General features: G+C 40.5%; 1 protein-coding gene across 4 annotated transcripts in view; it reads left to right on the forward strand.

The window, feature by feature from the left end:
• Positions 1–19,288, forward strand: part of PRR5L (proline rich 5 like) — a 68,129-nt gene that overhangs the window by 9,475 nt on the left and 39,366 nt on the right. For 3 of the 4 annotated variants that reach the window (XM_048485145.1, XM_048485146.1, XM_048485149.1), the window contains exons 2-4: positions 10,683–10,951; positions 12,013–12,093; positions 17,162–17,210. In XM_048485145.1, coding sequence (XP_048341102.1) covers positions 10,785–10,951; positions 12,013–12,093; positions 17,162–17,210 — 297 coding nt within the window. In that variant the 5' untranslated portion in view covers positions 10,683–10,784. Of the gene's footprint in view, positions 1–10,682; positions 10,952–12,012; positions 12,094–14,519; positions 14,588–17,161; positions 17,211–19,288 lie in introns of those variants that run through there. The other variant, XM_048485147.1, reaches the window with a different exon arrangement.

Below are 19,288 nucleotides of genomic sequence, written 5' to 3' on the forward strand. Positions count from 1 at the left end.
CATTTGTTTTTTTATCAGCTACCCTTTGATGCTCACCCATGCCCATATCCAACTTCCTCAATTGATTCCATGCCCTCTTCTCACCTTGCTCTTAAAAAATTAAATCATGTAAAATGAGCAAATGAATGCTGAGGAATCAGCCTTCACATAGTGAGCCTTGTTGCCATGAAGCTGACAAGAAGTAGAAGGCACAAGTGTCTTTTCACTATCTCCCCTGCCCTGTGGAGCAAAGTGCTAAGCTGCTATCCAAGCTCTGCTCATGATATGATCCCAATGGAAGTAGATTCAAGTAGTTGACTCAAGGTGGACTCAGCCTCCCATCCTTCCAAGGTCAGTAAAATGAGTACTCAGCTTGCTGGGGGTGAGGTGTAGATAACTGGAGAAGAGCAGTGTAAACTTAAGGTGTTATATTCTGCTCTATAGGAAGGATTCCTGTCAGGTGTTTTAGGAACCTTCCTAATAATTAGCTTGATTTTCTTCGCTGCCACCAATATATATTTTACTATAGCCCACACAAACTGATGAAACGGTCACCACTCTTTTTGGGAACACAGACACAGACAAAAATAGAGACTGGAACGGATTTAACTGAACAAAAACTTAAAACGTTTATTTCTGGCTTAAAAGAGGCTTCTCAGGTAACTTGAGAGGATTTACGCTTGTTGGTTTCAGAATTTAATGATTTCAGAGCTTAGTGGTTGCAGAGTTGTTAATGGCACTTCACTTAAGTTTTAAAACATTACTAGACACTCGCAGGTGTCTCTTTAGTAAGATTTTTCTTCAGAAAAAGATGTTTCAGAAAAGATGTTTCTTTAGAGGTTTTACACACTCATTGACAGACTCTAGTCCACTGTGCCTAACCACTAAACCAAAACACACCCAGTCTACACCTGGTGGGATTCACCAGCTCTTGGCCTCCCTCTCCCACAATCCCAAATTTGGCCTCTCTGCCACAGGACTGGGCCTGCACCAGGCCATGGTGTTATTAACTTTGTGGAGGGACAGACTTTTAGACTTGTTAAGAAGTTTTCCCTCAAAACACCTGAGTGGCAGTCACTCTCCTCCAGACTCAGGGTTTCAGATGTCTTAATAGCTTCCTCAGCTATTAACAAACAACAGCAGTGAGAGATCTTGGCGGAATCTCCTCACTCTGCCACAAAACGTACCCGAAGGCACAAAAGCTCACAGACAGAGCCAAAAAGACCAAAAAGAACCCCTCAGCACTCTCGCTGACTCTATTTAAAGTACCTGCATTTTTTTTCTCTGGCCAATCAGGGCTGGCCAGGGCTTAACTCTTTCAGGGCAGACTCCACCCTGTAAACTGAATGCAGGATAAGTGCATTCGTCACAAGCAGCTAGGAAAGTGACCAAGTTCTGTAAGCTGAATATGGGTTTTGAGCTCTTTCTCCCCCCACCTCCCTTCCCCAGAATTCCCATTGCCATTTCGGAAGCAACTTTTGAAAGCCCTCCTATTTTGAAAAAAAAAAAGGCCTGCCATGTGGTGTAAGCAGTTTTTGTTCAATGCAGATCAAATCTGAATGCATGGATTTGCACTGTTCTGTGGATGGCTGTTTTTGATCTATGTGCTTTCAGCGTGTCATGTTATAATGGTTTTTTGTAAGTTAGGTTTCTAAATAGTTGCAAGATCTACCAACTTCAGTTTCTTTGCCCTGAGGCATGATCTAGATTAACATATTAGCAGACCATGATCTGAAGTGAATTCAACAGAATGAAAAGACTGATATATTGTTAGCAAGAAGGGGAAGAAGAATTTCATACTATTATAAGAATACTGCTATTTCTGATGTGCTCAGAGAGAAAGAGGGAGAGAGAGAGAGAGAGAGAGAGAGAGAGGCATTTCTCAGTATAGTGTTGGGGCTACCTCCAGAAATTCCCAGTCTATGTGACAAAGTTTGTGAGGATCTGTGAAATTTTCTTTGGCAATTCCTTGGTTTGGTGTCACATCTGATTTTAAAAATTAGCTTTTAGTTTAAATTTGCAAGTCTGTTCACTCTTACCTGTGAGTAGCTTGCATCTTGAGTGGGAATTTCTTGTAAGTAAACTTGCATAGGAGTTAGGTGCACATCTTCTCTAATGTATATGTATACATTTGTCCTTTGGAGATCCCTTCCTGATATCTGATACTCTCATTCTGCAGTTTTCACTAACTGCCCTCCCAGTTCCCAGGCTTCTTTTAAAAAGAAACCAGTGCTCCCCATCTGACACACATATTTGCAAAAAACCAGACTCTTAATTTTTTTGAGCAAATAGTTTTGGGGGGTGGGAGGAGTAAAATCTTCTTGATTTTAACATAATGAACTACTTCATGTATGATCAGGAGTTCTTTTATTCTTTTTAAGGGGTAAATTCTGAAGAACAGCTGTTAGGAGGGATGATTTGTTGGCTAAATGCTCATCTGGGGATAGTAACAAAATAAGCAGGTATTTCAGATACAGATAACCTTTAATGGAATAGTACAAAGATTTAAAATAAAATACAAAAAAATTAAAAGACAAAATACAAAGCAAAATTAAGATTGTTTGTTTATGATCGTGCATAAAAACCTGGTCATTTGCTCTAGAGCATCTCTGAATTTGTTGTTTAACTGTTGCTGGTCTGTCCAGCACTCTGAGCCCATTGATAAGGTTGAGAGGAACTTTGTTCTGGCCCGGTTATGAAGGGGGTAATAATACAGAACATGGTGTACAGTTTCTACAGTTTTCAGCGTGCAGATGCAAAAAGTCTAGGCAGCCATATGGGATGCCAAGGGAGAGGGGAAGAGCAGAACTTTTTTACATGAGCCATCAATTCATGATGTTCTAATTCAAAAGTTTAGATTTTATAGTGGAGAACATCTTGTTGGGAGGGAACATGGCTATAACATTGGAAGGCAGGCCCAAGGCATGGAGACTGTTTATGGTGGATGTTATGATCAGCTTTATTGTATTGCTATGTTTTATTGTACTATCTTATGATGTTGTTCACTGTCCTGAGCCCTTCAGGGGAGGGCGGCATACAAATTAAAAATCCTATCCTAAAAAGAGAGAGAGAGAGAGAGTGGTGTGGTGGATAAGAGCAGGTGCACTGTAATCTGGGGAACTGGGTTTGATTCCCTGCTCTGCCACTTGAGCTGTGGAGGCTTAGCTGGTGAACTAGATTAGCTTTTGTACTCCAACACATGCCAGCTGGGTGATCTTGAGTTAGTCACAGTTCTTTGGAGCTCTCTCAACCCCACCTACCTCACAGGGTGTTTGTTGTGAGGGAGGAAGGGAAAGGAGATTGTAAGCCCCTTTGAGTCTCCTTACAGGAGAGAAAGAGGGGATATAAATCTTTTTCTTCTTCGACTACGACTACTACTACGTGGGCCCACCATTCAGTAGCATGCAGAAAAGTTAAAGCCTGGGCAATAAGGCTCATGTCCTCATGCCTGAATAAGCAGGTATTGTAAATTTTAAACTCTGCCTATGAAATTGTGCTAATACCTGAATACTGATGCTATTGTAGGAGGAAAAAGGTAGGCAGTATAATAACAGGAGATGAGAGGGTTTTTTTAAAAAAAAATACAGACCAAACCCAGGAAGTAAAACTGTTTATAACTTTTTTAGTGCAAAAGACTTCCACTCTCCCACCTAGTTCCTTATAATTCAACTGAATTATTTTGCAGTAGCTCATTTTCCTTAATTAGAGCTGCAGGAAATCTGGTTGCTATTCTTTTCAGCACCAATGCAGGATCCTATATATCCCATTTTTTGTTATGGATGGGTGGATTAATGTTATCAGATTATTAGTACAAAGACAAAAAGGCAAATCTAGCATTCATAGACCTTAAAGAGACCTTCAATTCTGTAGATAGAAACCTCTTATGGCACAAACTGAAGAATCCCAGACTCCTCTCGCTAATTATGTCCCTCTACAGAAATCCTACCTGCCAGGTAAGAAGTAATTTATTGGGTCGGTTAACTTCTAAAATCCCGGTATCACGGGGTGTCAAGCAGTGCTGTGTGCTAGCTCCTCTACTACTCAATCTCTTTTTGTCTGATTTTGCTTCCACTCTGAACAGCATTAACTCTCACTGCCTTTATTTGAACGGTGTGCCCACTCCAACTCTTCTCTATGCCGATGACACAGTTTTGCTGTCTCACTTGATGATGGGTCTTAAAAAATTATAACTTAAATGTAATGAATGTTGTATTGCTGTCTGTTAGCCCTATTAAGTCATAGGTCGTGATACATTCTAAAATCTATAGACCTTTGAAATGCTCCATTCAAGGAGTGGATGTAGAACAAGTTAAACTATTTAAATACCTTGGCGTAGTTTTTCATTACAAGTTAAATTGGTCTAACCATAGAGATAATTTTCTGCAGGGCTGCAAAAATTTGTCCACTGCTTTTAAGTTTTTTAACTTTAATGGTGGCAAGTTTATTCCTGCAGCTTTGAAAGTATTTAATGCAAAAGTAGTGCAGCACCTTTTGTATGGTGTTCCCATTCGGATCCATCCCTGGAGGCCAATGATTGAATGGATTCAATCCAACTTTCTGTATAAGATCTTTAGTGTTCCTCATTGTGTCCCATATGCTACACTATATTGGGGCAACATCTTTTGGAATCTAGGGCATGGGTTGTAACTTTCTAATTCTGGGTGCGCCTCTGTTTTCACACAGACACTTGCAGTTTGACTCAGCTAGCAATGCGTGAGCTTCAACTCTTTGATTGGTGGCTTAATATTGAAGCCAAGGTCCTCTCTCTGGGTTTCACTTGGGAGTCTTTACGTATGCTTACTCCTCAAGAGATATATCTCCAATTAAAAAGCTTGATTATTTGAAGAGGAATATCAATTTCTCTAAAGTAAAGCAAACAGTTCCTGTTCTCCATTGTTCTTTGGGATTACTCCCTAGAAATTTTGCCTTGCCACCTATCTGGACCAATTGGTAAATCATAAATTTAGGTGGGTCATAACCAGAGCAAGATGTAAGTCCTGTCCTTCAGCTTTACTTCGAGGTCGCTTTTCTAACATTTCTCATTCTGAGCATCACTGTCTGTATTGTCCTCATGTTGCTGACTTCCCCGTTCATATTTTGTTTCACTGTCCAAAACATCTCAGTCTTAGATCTGATATGGTTAAATTATTCCCTACAGATTTTGTGTCTTTTCCAGATAAAACAAAAATAATTAAGCTATTGAATAATTCTGAGTCAGAGATATTGGAAGTTGTAGCCACGTTCCTATTACGCATTTTGAAAGTTCTGAAATAACGTTCTTCTTTTAATTGTAATCTTTCTCAGTTTAAATTCTTTTTGAATTTTTAATGCCTAATAAACATTTTTTCATAACCACAGAGACAGAGGCAGCCAAAGCAGAAGTTCTATATGCGGGGGAGCAGCAGCAATAGAAGCCATGGATCGCCCTATACTCACATGTTTGTAGTTTGGTTCAGCCCCCAAGCTGTAACAAGAAGGGTATCCATTCTCTTTCAACCACGGCATTAAGTTTATGTGTATTTGTATTCAGAAATTCTACACCCTTTCTCTTTAAGAAGAGTGCCAACTCTGCTGTGTGGCTTCCATAAAGTAAATAAATTATCTCACCCAATGGGTCTTTATTTTGTTTGTTTTTTAAAGGCCCCTTTTTATCACAGCCACACTCTCATCTGGTGTTCAACTGCACAACTGCAGTAGCAGCTTGAGTGAATGAGGCCATGGAAAAAATTCAGTACACTGGTCAGTTAAATTTTAATCGTGAAGGTTCTTTTGCCCTTGGATGTAGCCTCACTGAGGGAGTGAATGATATGGGAGTTAGTAGGGTTATCAACAGTGTAATGAAAAAATGTCCTGCCTCCTTAATAGGTGTTTAATGAGCAGAGATGAAAACCTGAAGCTTTTCATGGCCTGATGGTAAATAATATAACTGGGTACATAGCATACCATTAAGATTGTATTAAGGGATTAGGCCTTTTTCTCCATGGTTGTTGGCCACTCTAGTGGCAAGAGAATGCTGACATGACTGATCTTCACTGCAGTTTCTGTCCTGTGAATGTTTAAACTTTAGGCTCCACTGCTTGACTGTTTTCTTTAGTGCTGGTGTGGTTGTAGAATATAGTTCAGCAGAATGAGGGAAGAATGGAAAATGTCAAATGGTGGAAATTACCTTTTGGCTGATGTGTGTGAGTGTTTGTATGCATTTTAAGAACATTGGTTCCTTGCATTCTACAGTAAACAGTTAAACACATGTTGTGCCTGTTATATATTGTACGTTTTTGGTAGCCAAAGGTAACCAAATGCCAAGAGGGCTCCTAAAAGCCCTATTATGATACTAATCACTCTTAACCACAAGGATAAGAACTTGTTCTCATTAAAGAGTATGTGGCATGGGTGTGGTCAGCAAATGACTAAACTTCCTTTTGTAGTTGAACAGCACTCAGAAGGAAGCCTGGGAACTTTGGAACTGTGTAAGGAAACGCTATTGTCATTCAAGTTTTAGAAATGAAACATTCTGGAACTGGGTCGGTTAGGTACTTCAGAGAATATATGTAGTTTGCTACATTTTTTTAAAGATGCCAGGCTAAGCAAAAGATAAATGTTGACCTAAGGTCAGGAGAGTAGTGGCTTCTCCTCCAAAGGTGGTGGTGGTAAGAATGATTCTATTAGGCCTCTTATCTACCCTTGGATCTGGATGGCAAAGCTGTTTATCTCTCAGATGCAAGCTTCATTTTAGAGGAAACCCCCCCCCCCCATCTACCATGTCCCGGAAGACCTGTCAACCCTATTTTTCATACATGATACAAAAAAATAATACTGTTAAGCTGCTGTTGCACTCTTTTTACTGGGGGGGGTGGGGGGGTGGAATATGTTGTAGTCATCCCTCACACAGGGTGGAATGAAAGGGGCAGCCATTTTTCAAAGTGGATATAAAGTGAATGTACATCATAACCAGTGGAGGTGGTTGCTCAGAATTCAAAGTGTGGGAAAGATTTTTTTTAAGTACTTGTGAAAACAGTAAGTGCTTGGACACCTTCTGCACTTAATCATTATTCTGAATTCACTGGACTTGGTTGCAGTTACCAAAAATGTTACTATGATGCATTTCTCCAAGGACGTCATGTTTCAGTATAAAGTGTATAATAGATTTTTAGTATTCTCCCAACAGCTGTAAATTTCAGCAGCAGTTTGAAAATTGGTCTCCCATATTTAAACCCAATGCTTAACATGGTAACCTATTTTGGTATTTGTTTTAAAATAATTATACTCCACTCTCCCCAAACAAATGTGTTTGAGGCTTACAGAGTAAATTAAAAACAAGTAGAAACTGTATAAAAGACAGCAGCATAAAAAGAAATAGAAATAAAAAGCAGCATGAAGAAGGTGAATCCTGAAAATCCAAAACTCCATGCCTAAAAGCCATATCCATAAAAGCAGTAACAATTAATTTAAAGCCACTGGTAAGCCAGAGATGAACGACATACATAGAAGATAATCTTAGCCGCTCAGAGTGTGTCTACGTAGCTACAAAGATAACTCCTTGAAAATTAAAAAAAATAGGAAAACAGTATATTGCCGGAATTGGCAGGACCAGCTGAGTACAACTAAGTACTTTTGGGACTGAAAAGGCACCCAGGATTGGAGCCAGCACAGCAAATGTCCTGGAGCAGCCTTCAGCAAATGGCAGAAGGGAGAATCCCTTCAACTCCGCACACAATGTCCGGTGCAAGCTGAGGGTGAAACTGACCAGAGAGCAAAACGGTTGAGCAGGAAACATAAGATGCCTCCTGAGCTCTGCATTCTGCAAAGCCAGGCAAGAGACGTTTTGGAGGCGAAAACAGCCACATTTCTCCTCTGAAGACTTTGCTGTCTGGAAAGTACCCAGAAGTTGCTTCTTTTTAAGATGTCCCCCAGACATCTTATTTTGGGTTTATGGAGTGAAAAGAAGTAGTCGCCTCTTTTTAAGACATCCCATAGATGTCTTGTTTTGTGCAGTGTGGAATGGACAAATATTTTCCCTTTGGCCTAGAAACAGTCCTATGCCTGAGGCTTGTGTCTGAACTTCAAAGGAAATTTTTCACTGACAAATAATGGTGAGGCAGAGCCTTGATACTGCCAGGGTGAGACATTCTTCTAGGTCACAAAAGATTTTTTTTTAACAGAGGTAAAGATTGTAAAATCATTTGGAGTTTGAACATGAAATGATATGCTTTTTTACATGCTCAATGTAATGGGGTCGCTTATATTCAAGGGCAAGGGAGAGATATTATCCCACCACTAGCCACAAATTGTAACGGGGCGAGTGGCCTACAATCAAGGTTCCCACTAAACTGACCAGTGGGGTTTCCTTGCCCACCCAAAATATCCCAGGCTAGTGTTCAGGGATCCTCTTTTTATTCTGCTGCCACCATTAAAGAGAAGGAACTAGGAATCCCAGAACTGCTGCTGGCTGCCAAATATAATGAAGGATCCCACCTCATGTTCGCTCTTGGTTTGAGGGGAATGTCCTTCAGAGTCCCATATACAAAAATGGAGGGAACTCAAACTTGGCTGGGATTCTAGCCACACAAACCGGCACTCTTCAATCTCTCTCACACAAACGCAGGCTGGCACGAGGGTAACTTGAACACAACGAATTAAATTTATTTTAAAAACAAAAGAAAGACTTCTTAAACTGGCTCAGAGAGGTACTAACGCTTGATGGTTTCAGAAAGGTTCTTTTCACTTAAAAATTACAGAGCTTCAGATGTTACTTAGGTTTCACACATACACAGACACACACAGGTGTCTCTTCAGGAAAGATTTTGCTTTAGATCTACTAAATTTCTTCACAGACAGACACTAGTCCTTTCTGATCTACAACCCACTGAATACACACACACCCAGTCTATGCCCTGTGAGATTCTGGCATACAAAGCCTCCCTCTCTCACACTAATCCCAAACTGGCCTCACTGCCACTGGATTGGGCCTTCCCAAGACTGGTGTATACTGGGGTAGGACAGACTCTAGGTCTGGACAGTATTCACTGTCAAGCCACTGACTGGCGCGTCACTTTGCACCAAACTCAAGGCCTCCTTTCTCTGACAAGCCTCCTCAGTTTGTAGAGTGATTGGACTTCTGTCAGCTAACTCGGCTGAAACAGAAACCTTCAGCTTCAGACCTGACAGACCGCTCTCTGTCAAACTCTGGCTCTTCCTGAATCTCTCTCCCAATCTTGACTCCTGATCTCTGTATCAGAGAGAGAGAGTGTATCTCCTGACAGGCTCTGCTCTGTCTATTTATACTGCCAGCATCTTTAAAATGGTGATAGGGAAAATAACTCAGCTTGGCAATGCTTTGGGGAAACAGCTCACTTGGCAATGTGAGAGGCAGACTGGGAGGGGATCTTTTAGACTATGTATACGGGGAAATATAGCATGGAGCGTTCCGCAGAGTAACACAAGGAGTCCAAATTGAGTTTAAAATGTTTATATAAATTTGGTTTCAAACACACATACAGGAAGATATGGAGGCACATACACACAAGTTCCTAGAGATATAAAAAGGCGAGAAAAATAGGTTTGGATGATAGAGAGGGAATTGGGAAGACAGCAGGGTGATACTTTACCTAATGGTTCCAATGCAGCAGACGAAGTAGAAGGCAGGGACTCTATGCCAGCACAGAGATCCTGGAGAAGGACGATATTGTGTCTCAAACCAACTTGACCAAGGGAGATTCAGGTTACAAATGTGCAATGAGCTTAAGGTGAGCAGGGCTTTTATAGGGTGAATTGCTAGTTTGGCGGGAAAAGAGGCCCTTTGCATTAGGTTTCGTTTCCTACAGCTGTGCTGGTTTGCAGGGGCTGAGCTAATCAGCAGCTCTATCTATTGTCCTAAACCCAGGGGTTAGCAGTGAATTGTTTCCTTGATTGCATTAGCAACACCGTGAATAAGTGGTTGGAAGAGCGAGTCTCTGGCTATTGTAATTTAGCTGAGGCAGCGAGATTAAATCAGGGATGGGAGCACTTAAGAGCTTTTAGGAACAGCTGAAGGGAAGGAAGGCTGCAGCATCTCAATTCAAGGGATAGTTCATATTTACAATTCTATTGACTGTAGCTCTGGCTTGGGTGTGGACATCAAGGAGCAAATGAGTAGATTTATTTTCTACTGACTGTTTGCTATTCCTTAGGCTTGCTGTTAGCCCTTTTACCCTGCGCCACACCATATATATTTGTTAGCCTTAATATAACTCAAATATATCTCACATATATCTTGTATTCATAAATATCCTGGCTTGGATGCGTGTTTTAAGATGTGGGGTGGAAGGGGTACATAACAACACGTTTCTAAAGATAAAAGACTTTCCCCTAGTGGGTATTTTTTATCACACTTTCAAAATGATGTAAACCTCTGTACTCAAGTCAGTTGTAAAATACGCATAGTCAGGTTCCATTTTACACCAGTTATGTATTTCTTTAATTTCTACAAGCAACCCATTGGCACAGAAACTATATTTTAATGGAAACAACTGTTTGGCTTGACATTTGGTGAATCAGTGAGGTGGAAGTGAGCATAGCAGTTCTAACAAGGGGGATTAGTTAGTTGTACTATGTCAATAAGTTGTTTCTTGCAACAGAATGTAGGTGCTCTAGAACTAAGATGCATCATGTGCACTTTTTTTTCAAGTCTCAATATTAACCTACTCTCTCTCTCTCCATTGTTACAGGTTAAAGTCTGACTGCGAAGGAAAGAAAAAAGACGTCTGTGGCAATTCACTTGTATCTTTTTGGCATCTTTCAAGAAAACATTTTCTGGCCCTTCTCCATCTATGACTAAAGGTTCTATCATATCCTCACCTCTTTTCCAGTTTCAGAAGATGGGCTCATTCCGGAGACCTCGGCCTCGCTTCATGAGCTCCCCTGTTCTGACGGACTTGCCACGTTTTCTGGCAGCTCGGCAATCTCTGAATCTCAGTTCCAATTCTGCATGGAACAGGTGAAAAGAATTGTGTGAAACTATCTTAGGTTGAGTCACTCATTGGCCAATTTGTTCTCACAATGGTTCCTTTTCCTTTACAGTCCCCATTTGTTTGGAAGCAGGAGAAATTGAATGTGGTAACCTCTTCTTACAACCTAGGGATGTGCACGTGCCTAAACAGTAGCTCTGACCATCTTTATTTATTGGCATGGTTGTGTAGGCAGATTCTGAGGCAACTAGAAAGTATCCCATCAGTCTAACATCCCAGCCCTAAGATGCTACACGTATGAAAATATATTTCTTTGGATATAAAAATGTCAGCATAGTATAGTGGTTGGCACGCTTGACTAGGATTTGGGAGTCCAAGGTTTGAACCCCCACTGTACTATGGAGCTTCCTGTGTGAATTTGGGCCAGTCACTGCCTCAGCCTAACTTGCCCCACAGTATAGTTGTTATGTGAATAAAATTGTGGGGGAGGGGAGAGAACAGGGTCATAAGCTGCATTGGACACCCACTGGGGAGAAAATGGGGCATAAATAAATAGCTTGGTGGTAGCCTCACCTTTATACCATGGCTGGCATGTCTTGTAAGTGGCTACTCATTGCAATAAGAATGTAAAACATGGTGATCTTTTATGTAATGCCCAGCCCTTGATTTTCATCTTTTTCTCATAGTTGATAGTCCTCTTTGATAAACTTTCATGCTGATGGCAAAAATGTCAGTAGTGTTCTTGCTGATGAATAGGTTTGCTATCCTTGCAGCACAATGGTCACGTAAAGGCAGACCACTAATAATGGCAGTACATAACTGTGATGTAACTCCTGTTCCTGTGTGTATAAATATAATCATTGGGGTGTGTGTAAGTTGGTGCTTTCTGCTTTGCTACTGACTGGCAAATAGGCAAAAAAAATCTAATAGTGAAGGGCAGGAAGTAGGAGCAATTTAAGGACAATTAATCTCGTTCTCCCCTTTCTGATGTATTTACATGGGTCTTGTCTAGCATTTCATTGCTCAGTGTAAATCACACTGACATGCATTGCTTATGGCTGCCCTAACTGTCTTGTTTTTTATTTGGCAGTGTTCAAACAGCAGTGATCAATGTGTTCAAAGGGGGAGGCTTGCAGAACAATGAACTCTACACCCTCAATGAACATGTCAGGTAGGTTGCTCTATGGACTCTGCTGTACAGAATGGCCTGTCTGTTTCAAAACAGGTAGTACAACCGAAAGCAGCCTCACTGCAGTTTATTATATTTATATGCCACATTTTTACTGGAATGCTTAGAGCCACTGATAGGCTTACAAGAAGCAGTTGCACAAAATTTTTTAAAAATGTATCAGATATGAAAGTCTCCCCTCCCTCCCATACAAAACAGGAGGCTAGAGTTGGCCCTGCCCTCTGCTGCTGAAAGCATTATGCATCTGACAAATTGTCCACCCATCTGCTATGACATTTAGAACATGATTTTTGAATGTGAAGTCTGAGAAGGGTCTCATCAGGTCCTCAGTGTTGCATCCTAACAAATTGTTCAAATACTTTGAAAATGAGGGCCAGGGCTTTTTTAGCCTTGGCTCCAGCGCCTGGTGGAATTCTGTGTCAAATGAGACAAGGGCCCTGCAGGACATAGCACAGTTCTGCAGGGCCTGCAAGGCAAAAATGATCTTCGAGGCTTATAGTTGAGGACAGCAATGATTCTTTTAGCTGGGCTCCCATCCCCCACTTCCTTACCATCTCTTCTCCCTCCCTACCCTTCTTCTCTTCTCTTCTTTTCCCTTTCCCTCCCCCATTCCTTTTTCTCATCCATTAACTTCTTGTTGCTTCCCATGCTGTGTATGAATCAGAAATCGTACCATCACCTGGGTTCTATGATTATTGCATCATTTTTTTTTAAATTTTAATGTTTTAAGTAATGTTTAATTATATATGTTATTTTATATAATTTTATATCATTAAAACATTAAAATATATGTTATTTATGTTTTAATTACAAAATTTTATAATGTTAGCTGCCCAGAGCCCTGCTTTAATTGGGAAGAGTGGGATAAACTCATAACAAACAAACAAAAGAGCCACTAATGCCCCTGGCCCTTTTAAAGTCATTTGGTGAAGTGTTTTTTATCTGTTCCTGGTCAGAGATATAGTTCTGCAGCGTTATTTTTGCATGATGCAGGGTAGGATTCCCACTCAGCTTTCTATTTTAATTCTGTGCTTTTTAGGAAATAGTTATTTTGAGGTCCCTCTTCGCTTTCTGTCTCTGAGATGTTATATGCATTTTCATATGTTGATTAATTTACTACTTTCTCTGTCCTCTTTCACCAAATCATGGATTTGCAGAATCATAAAATCTATAAAAACATCATCAGGGCATAAAACAATCTTAGTCAGCAGGTAAAAACATCGCTGGTTGCTGTTATAGTAGAATGCAGAAGGAAGCAGCAGCTTGAATTTAGGGTTATTTTGTCTTCTTCTGCAACTCTCATTGTTAGTGGTATCTCATGAAAGGTACTTGTTTTATTGGGTAGTGTTTTGTGATGGGTTCTTGTTCTTGAAGTTTAACTGTTCTGAACTTCACTGTTTGATGATGAAGACAGCTACAGTTGGTAAACATTTGATAGAGATGACTTGCTGGGCTTTCTTACCGTGGGATGTCAGTACCTTCCTTATTTAAGTTTGACATCAGCAGTAGGAAGATCCAGCTACATTTCTCAGTGGTTAAGACATGCCATAGTTTGACATTAATAAACGAACTTGAGGCTTGCATCTCTCCTGCACTCTTGTTTAAAGCTAAGTATTTGCTTGCATAATTTTCTATTACTTCCTGAACTGAGTGCCCTGGAAGTTACAACATGTTCCTGATTTTCCTGAAAAGCTCATATTGATAACTTGGCAAAACCTTGTCACTACAGGTTATGATACAAGTGTCTAGCCTGATACACACAACTTCCCCATATGTAGACTGAATGTGTGTGATTGGGAGTATCCATGAGTGCATTGGTGCCACCCATTCTTGATTCTCTCTCTCACTCTCTCTGTCGGTCCGTCAGTCCATCCACCTATCCATCCACCTACCTATCTACCTATCTATACCGCCCTCCCCCTGAGGTCTCAGGGCGGTGTCCAACCGTCAAATACAGACATTTAATAGGCATTAAAAGCAATGGATGTGACTGTGTGGAGATGTGACTGTGTGGATGTGACTGTGTGGAGGAAGTGGCCATGTGTATGTCCTCTCCCTGTAATCATCAGTGCTTCTTCCCAAATATGCAGTCACACCCTGCAGATGACCAGGCTATGAGGTGAGGGCTGGGGCTAATGCACTCATATCTGCTTTTCTTCCCCATGAGGAGAACGACTATACTGATTGGTCATCTAAATTAGGCTTGTACCTCACTGATAGGATACTTGTAGTGTGTGGGTGCACTGAGTGTAATAGTAAATTACTTAAATAATTCATCAGATATATTTGTGAAATAATATTCAAGGCCTATTATTGCTCTGGATAATGAAAGCTAATTCATTTAGCTGTCTAGTAGAATTAATGCTTTTAAACTACTCCCCCAGCCCAGATAACAATGAAGGATAATCTCTTTTTTCTTCTCCATGGCGTCTCCCCTACCACTGCATGAACTTGACTTGAATATTGTCCCCAAAAGGTAAGCCAAGCTGTTTCAACAAAATGTTATCAGAGTCTTGCAAGTAGCTGCCAGTGGTTCTCAACATTCCTAATGCCGCGACCCTTTAATACAGTTCCTCATGTTGTGGTGATCCCCAACCCTAACATTAACCATTTTACAGATGGAGAACACTGATGCAGAGAGTCTTAGGCGACCCCTGTGAAAGGGTCGTTCGACCCCCAAAGGGGTCCTGACCCCCAGGTTGAGAGCCACTGTGCTAGATAAATGAGAAGCTCTAACATTCTCTTTGACAGCATAAAATTTTTTGTACTCGATCTGAAAACAAACCTGTAGGGCATAAAATTCCTCCTACCAGATCTTGATTTAGAGGACAAAGCATCATAAAATTCTCTTCACTTCTTTTTATGGGGATTGGATAAGAGAAATTTTGTGTGCTTTAACAAATTGTTTTATAACCTGTCTCAGGAATTGGAACTCCCCCAATGCTTTTTTTAAAAAAGTATTCTTTAAAACTCTCCTTTCCAATTCTGAATCTGATCTATGATGGTAAATGTGAGTGATGCTTTTAGTAGCTTTCAACATATAATATGCATTTTCCACATATAGTTAGTGCATACATACATAAACGACTGGAATGCTCCATGAAGAATAGAAAAGGCACATACATCACTGGATTAGAGTGATTCATCATCATTCTTCACTGACTATGACACTTCTGTTTATGCAAAGAATACGTGAAGCTTGGCCAGTTTTTCCCCTCCTTCCTACTGCACCCCCCCCCCCCCCCAGTTGTATGTCATGTGGTTCCTGAAGGCCTTGAGCCCCTATGAGCTACTGTATAGAGATAATGAGAGGTTGGAAAGGACTGTTCCATGAACAAAGCTCAACTTGTGAGTCTTTGTTACCAACTTATAAAAATAATTTATGTGGTCAGTTGGAAGAAAGAATTATACTTCAGTTGCTGTTGTCCTGCTGGTGACAGGGGATTCCCTATTCCAAGCCTCCTCTGAACCCTCTCCCTTTGGCACTATTCAATTGGCTGGCATGGGAACGTACTAACTGCAAAGGGAGACTGGTATTGACATGATGATGTCACTTCTCGAAGTGACATTGTGACATCGCTGACAATTGTGGGGACACTAGTATTTTTACTCTATGATAAAAATGACTTCTACCATGGAGTTTTTGTCAACATACCAGGGTGCCCCATGTTTGTTGGTGATGTGATGACATCAGTTCTGGAAGTGACATCATTGCACCGATCATGGCCTCCTTTGCAACTAGTAAGCCCCCCTAAACTCCTGTCTCTTGCCAGTTGCCTGGGGAGCGCGCTAAATTACACTGAGTTAAGATATTTACTTTGGAATTTTTACTGTGTTGGGACATTATTTCAGCATTCCCATTCAACCTTTCTCCTGAGAAATCTTACAGAAATTTCTCCTGAGAAATCTTACAAAATAACTTACAGAAATTTCCAAGCCAAACTAATCTATATAAACCGAAGAAGGTACAGCCTAGGCAGGTCCTACTTCATTAGGCTGGGTAGTGTATATCATCAGATTGTGAGCCAAGATCTGTTTGTCTTGTGACCAAGGGCTCATACCTTTGACCACACCCAGTCCTCATATGTGCAGGCAGGCAGGAAACAAAATCGTTGGCAACATGTTTTCCCCAGCACTTTTGATGAGTTTGCCAAGAAGGTTTTCTAGTGATGTGAATAAGAGCAAAACAAAAGGCTGGAACCTCTGAACCAAAAGGCATTCTGGAAGGTGGGACATGGGCTCGAGAATGACCACAGAGGAGCTCTCCATTATAGACCTTTTAGGATGGCAACTATGGGTGACAGCTCTTCAGGACTAATGCTTACAATTGGTCAAGCATCTGCAGTATTCAAATTTCATTCCAAAAACTGTTCCAGCCATGTGTATATTGGATCAATCTTTCTACTTTAAATCATTGTATGCCTTGAGTAAATAACAGGTTGTAATAAAGAGAGTTTTGGGGTTCTGTGTGGTTTCCGGGCTGTATGGCCGTGTTCTAGCAGCATTCTCTCCTGACATTTCTCCTGCATCTGTGGCTGGCATCTTCAGAGGATCAGATCCTCTGAAGATGCCAGCCACAGATACAGGCGAAACGTCAGGAGGGAATGCTGCTAGAACATGGCCATACAGCTCAGAAACCACAAAGCACCCTAGTGATTTCGGCCGTGAAAGCCTTCGACAATACAAAGAGAGTTTTCCCATAGCTCATGTACAACATTACAGACTAATGTTACTGACTGACTGACAAACTGATTAAACTAAAGTTAAGAAAGGACACTTGTTTTGAATAGCTGTTCTCTTGTGCTCTTGTAGTAGTAAATGTGCATTGAGTTTAAGGCAGTGAGCCACCTAATCTAGTGTTATTCTTCTGCCTAATATCACTATTACCAGACACATGATGAAACAAACCTCATGGGAAAGACCATGGTCACTTGAACTTTGTCTTGCAATATTTGTCTCTTTATGTGTTTTGGAGAGTTTATAAAATGAAAAGACCTTTAATGACTTTGCCAATAAAAGGTTCTATGACATGTGGTCTATTTCTTTTCAGACGGCTGTTGAAGAGTGAACTTGGATCCTTCATCACAGACTACTTCCAGGTAACATCTCTTCCTGTCAGTGGATGGTTACACTAAATCAACTTTATATTATGTTTTGAATATTGTGTTGAATATTATACATTTGAAGCATAATTTGGTTCTTTGTCTGTAAAAGAATTGAGTAAATTCCAGCAAATAGATTGCCGATACAATTTTTTGTTCAAAATCTACTTTTGTATATTGACCAGGTCACCATATGCAGGGTGAGTTGTTTAACAATGTGGCCATGAAGTTCAGCATAGGTAATGTGATGCACACTGGAACAGAACTCCAGCTTTAAGACTATGCCAGTGGGATCTGAACTTGCTGAGACTGAGGGGAGGAGAGAGTTGGGGGTTGTAGTGAAAAAGGCACCTACAATATATCAGTGAAAAAGGCAAATTCTATCCTGGGAATTATTAGGAAAGGGATTGAATGCCCATATTATAATACTCCTGTATAGATCTTTTTATGGTGTTTAGTTGTTTACAGTGTTTAGTTGTAACCTGCACTGAGTACTTCTGGATAAGGTGGGATAAAAATGTGAAATAATAAATAAATACATTCAAAAGGATGCAGGTGGTTTTTGATCATGCAGATCCTCAGGTTAGTACTCCAGTTGTTGCAGGAGATGATAGTTTTGCAGCCAGTTCTTGTGAGTCAAGCATGTAAAACTGTAAGTAACTGTATATATTTAATACTAATTAACATGCATCTGGAATGAGAGTGTGTATATATATTATTTCCATACTTCATATATTTGCTGTAGAAAACAAACGCCAGTGTCCTCTGAACAGTCAGAATGAGAATCAAGACTTCAAACCACTATAGCCTCACTGAATTTTATTCTCTCATGGTAAAAAAAGGAGAGGAAACGAAAGCTATAAAAGTTCCAAGGCTGACCAAAACTCCCCATATATTGTGCCAGCAATATAAAAATAACTGGTTGTGATCATTTCCTGTAGATATTTTATTGCATGACCTTTTGAAAAAGGCATTTTGTAGTAGAAATTTGAAATTGGAATTCTGGAAGCAGGGATGCTGTGCCAGTAAGTGGAAGTCAATTCACTGGTGAGAACTAGTTTTAATTGCTCTTTGAGTTGAGCTTTTGAAAAAAGTGCTTATGTTCTGGTATGTATTAGAAAATTGACTTAAAAGACAATCCTTACAACTGACTCTGTTAAATGTTGAGTTCTTTTACACTATCCAGAGCAGTATTTTTTTGAAATTTGGGTAATGTATATTTATTTATTTAAGCTATTTCAATTCTGCCTCTTTAGAGTCCTGCTCAAGGTGGCTTACAATTAAAGCATACTATTAAAATGAGTCATTGGACATTACATAAAAACTATCCACACAACAGAAGCAGGCTATTTAACAAATCAGTTGCATAAAGCCACTTAATAAGGCCTGGTGCCTAAAAGGAAGTAAAGGGAGTGCTAGGTGAGCCTCAGGGAGGAAGGCATTCGAAAGACAATGTGTAACCACAGAAATGCCATCTCTATTCACCACCTGCCTCACCTCTGAAGGGGAACACAGAGAGCAGGGCTTGACAGGCAGATGTTAATGGCAGGTTGGATAGTATGGGAGGCAAACTATTTAGGTCCTTAAAGGTAAAAAAAGCAGCACTTCAAACTGGTGTGGATCTTCCAGCACAGGGGTGATTGAGTCCCTGCAAGCAGCTTCTAACAATAGAGTGACTTCCACATTCTTGATCAACAGAAGTGTTTAGACTGTTTTAAATATCATTCCCACATACAGCATACTACATTAATTTAACTTGGATGTAAACAGAGCATGGATCTCTGTGGCCAGCTCGAGCTTTTCAAAGAATGATCATAGCTGGAGAACTGGCTAGTGCTGATAAAAGGTGCTGTCTGCCATGGAGAAGACCCTCTAACTGTAGGCCAGAATCCAGTGGCATATCTAAGCTAACTTTCTTATTCAGGGGGAGTGCAACCACAGTCCCTGAGTAGCTTCTCCACTGATCAACAGTATATCAATCTTGTTTGGTTTGCACTTCAGTTTTTTTGCCCTTTATCCATCCAACTGCCTTCTCCAGGCACCTGTCCAGGACTTCCACAGATCCTAAGTTATTG

The sequence above is a fragment of the Sphaerodactylus townsendi genome, linkage group LG02 (assembly GCF_021028975.2).
Source record: "Sphaerodactylus townsendi isolate TG3544 linkage group LG02, MPM_Stown_v2.3, whole genome shotgun sequence".
Classification (NCBI taxonomy): domain Eukaryota; kingdom Metazoa; phylum Chordata; class Lepidosauria; order Squamata; family Sphaerodactylidae; genus Sphaerodactylus; species Sphaerodactylus townsendi.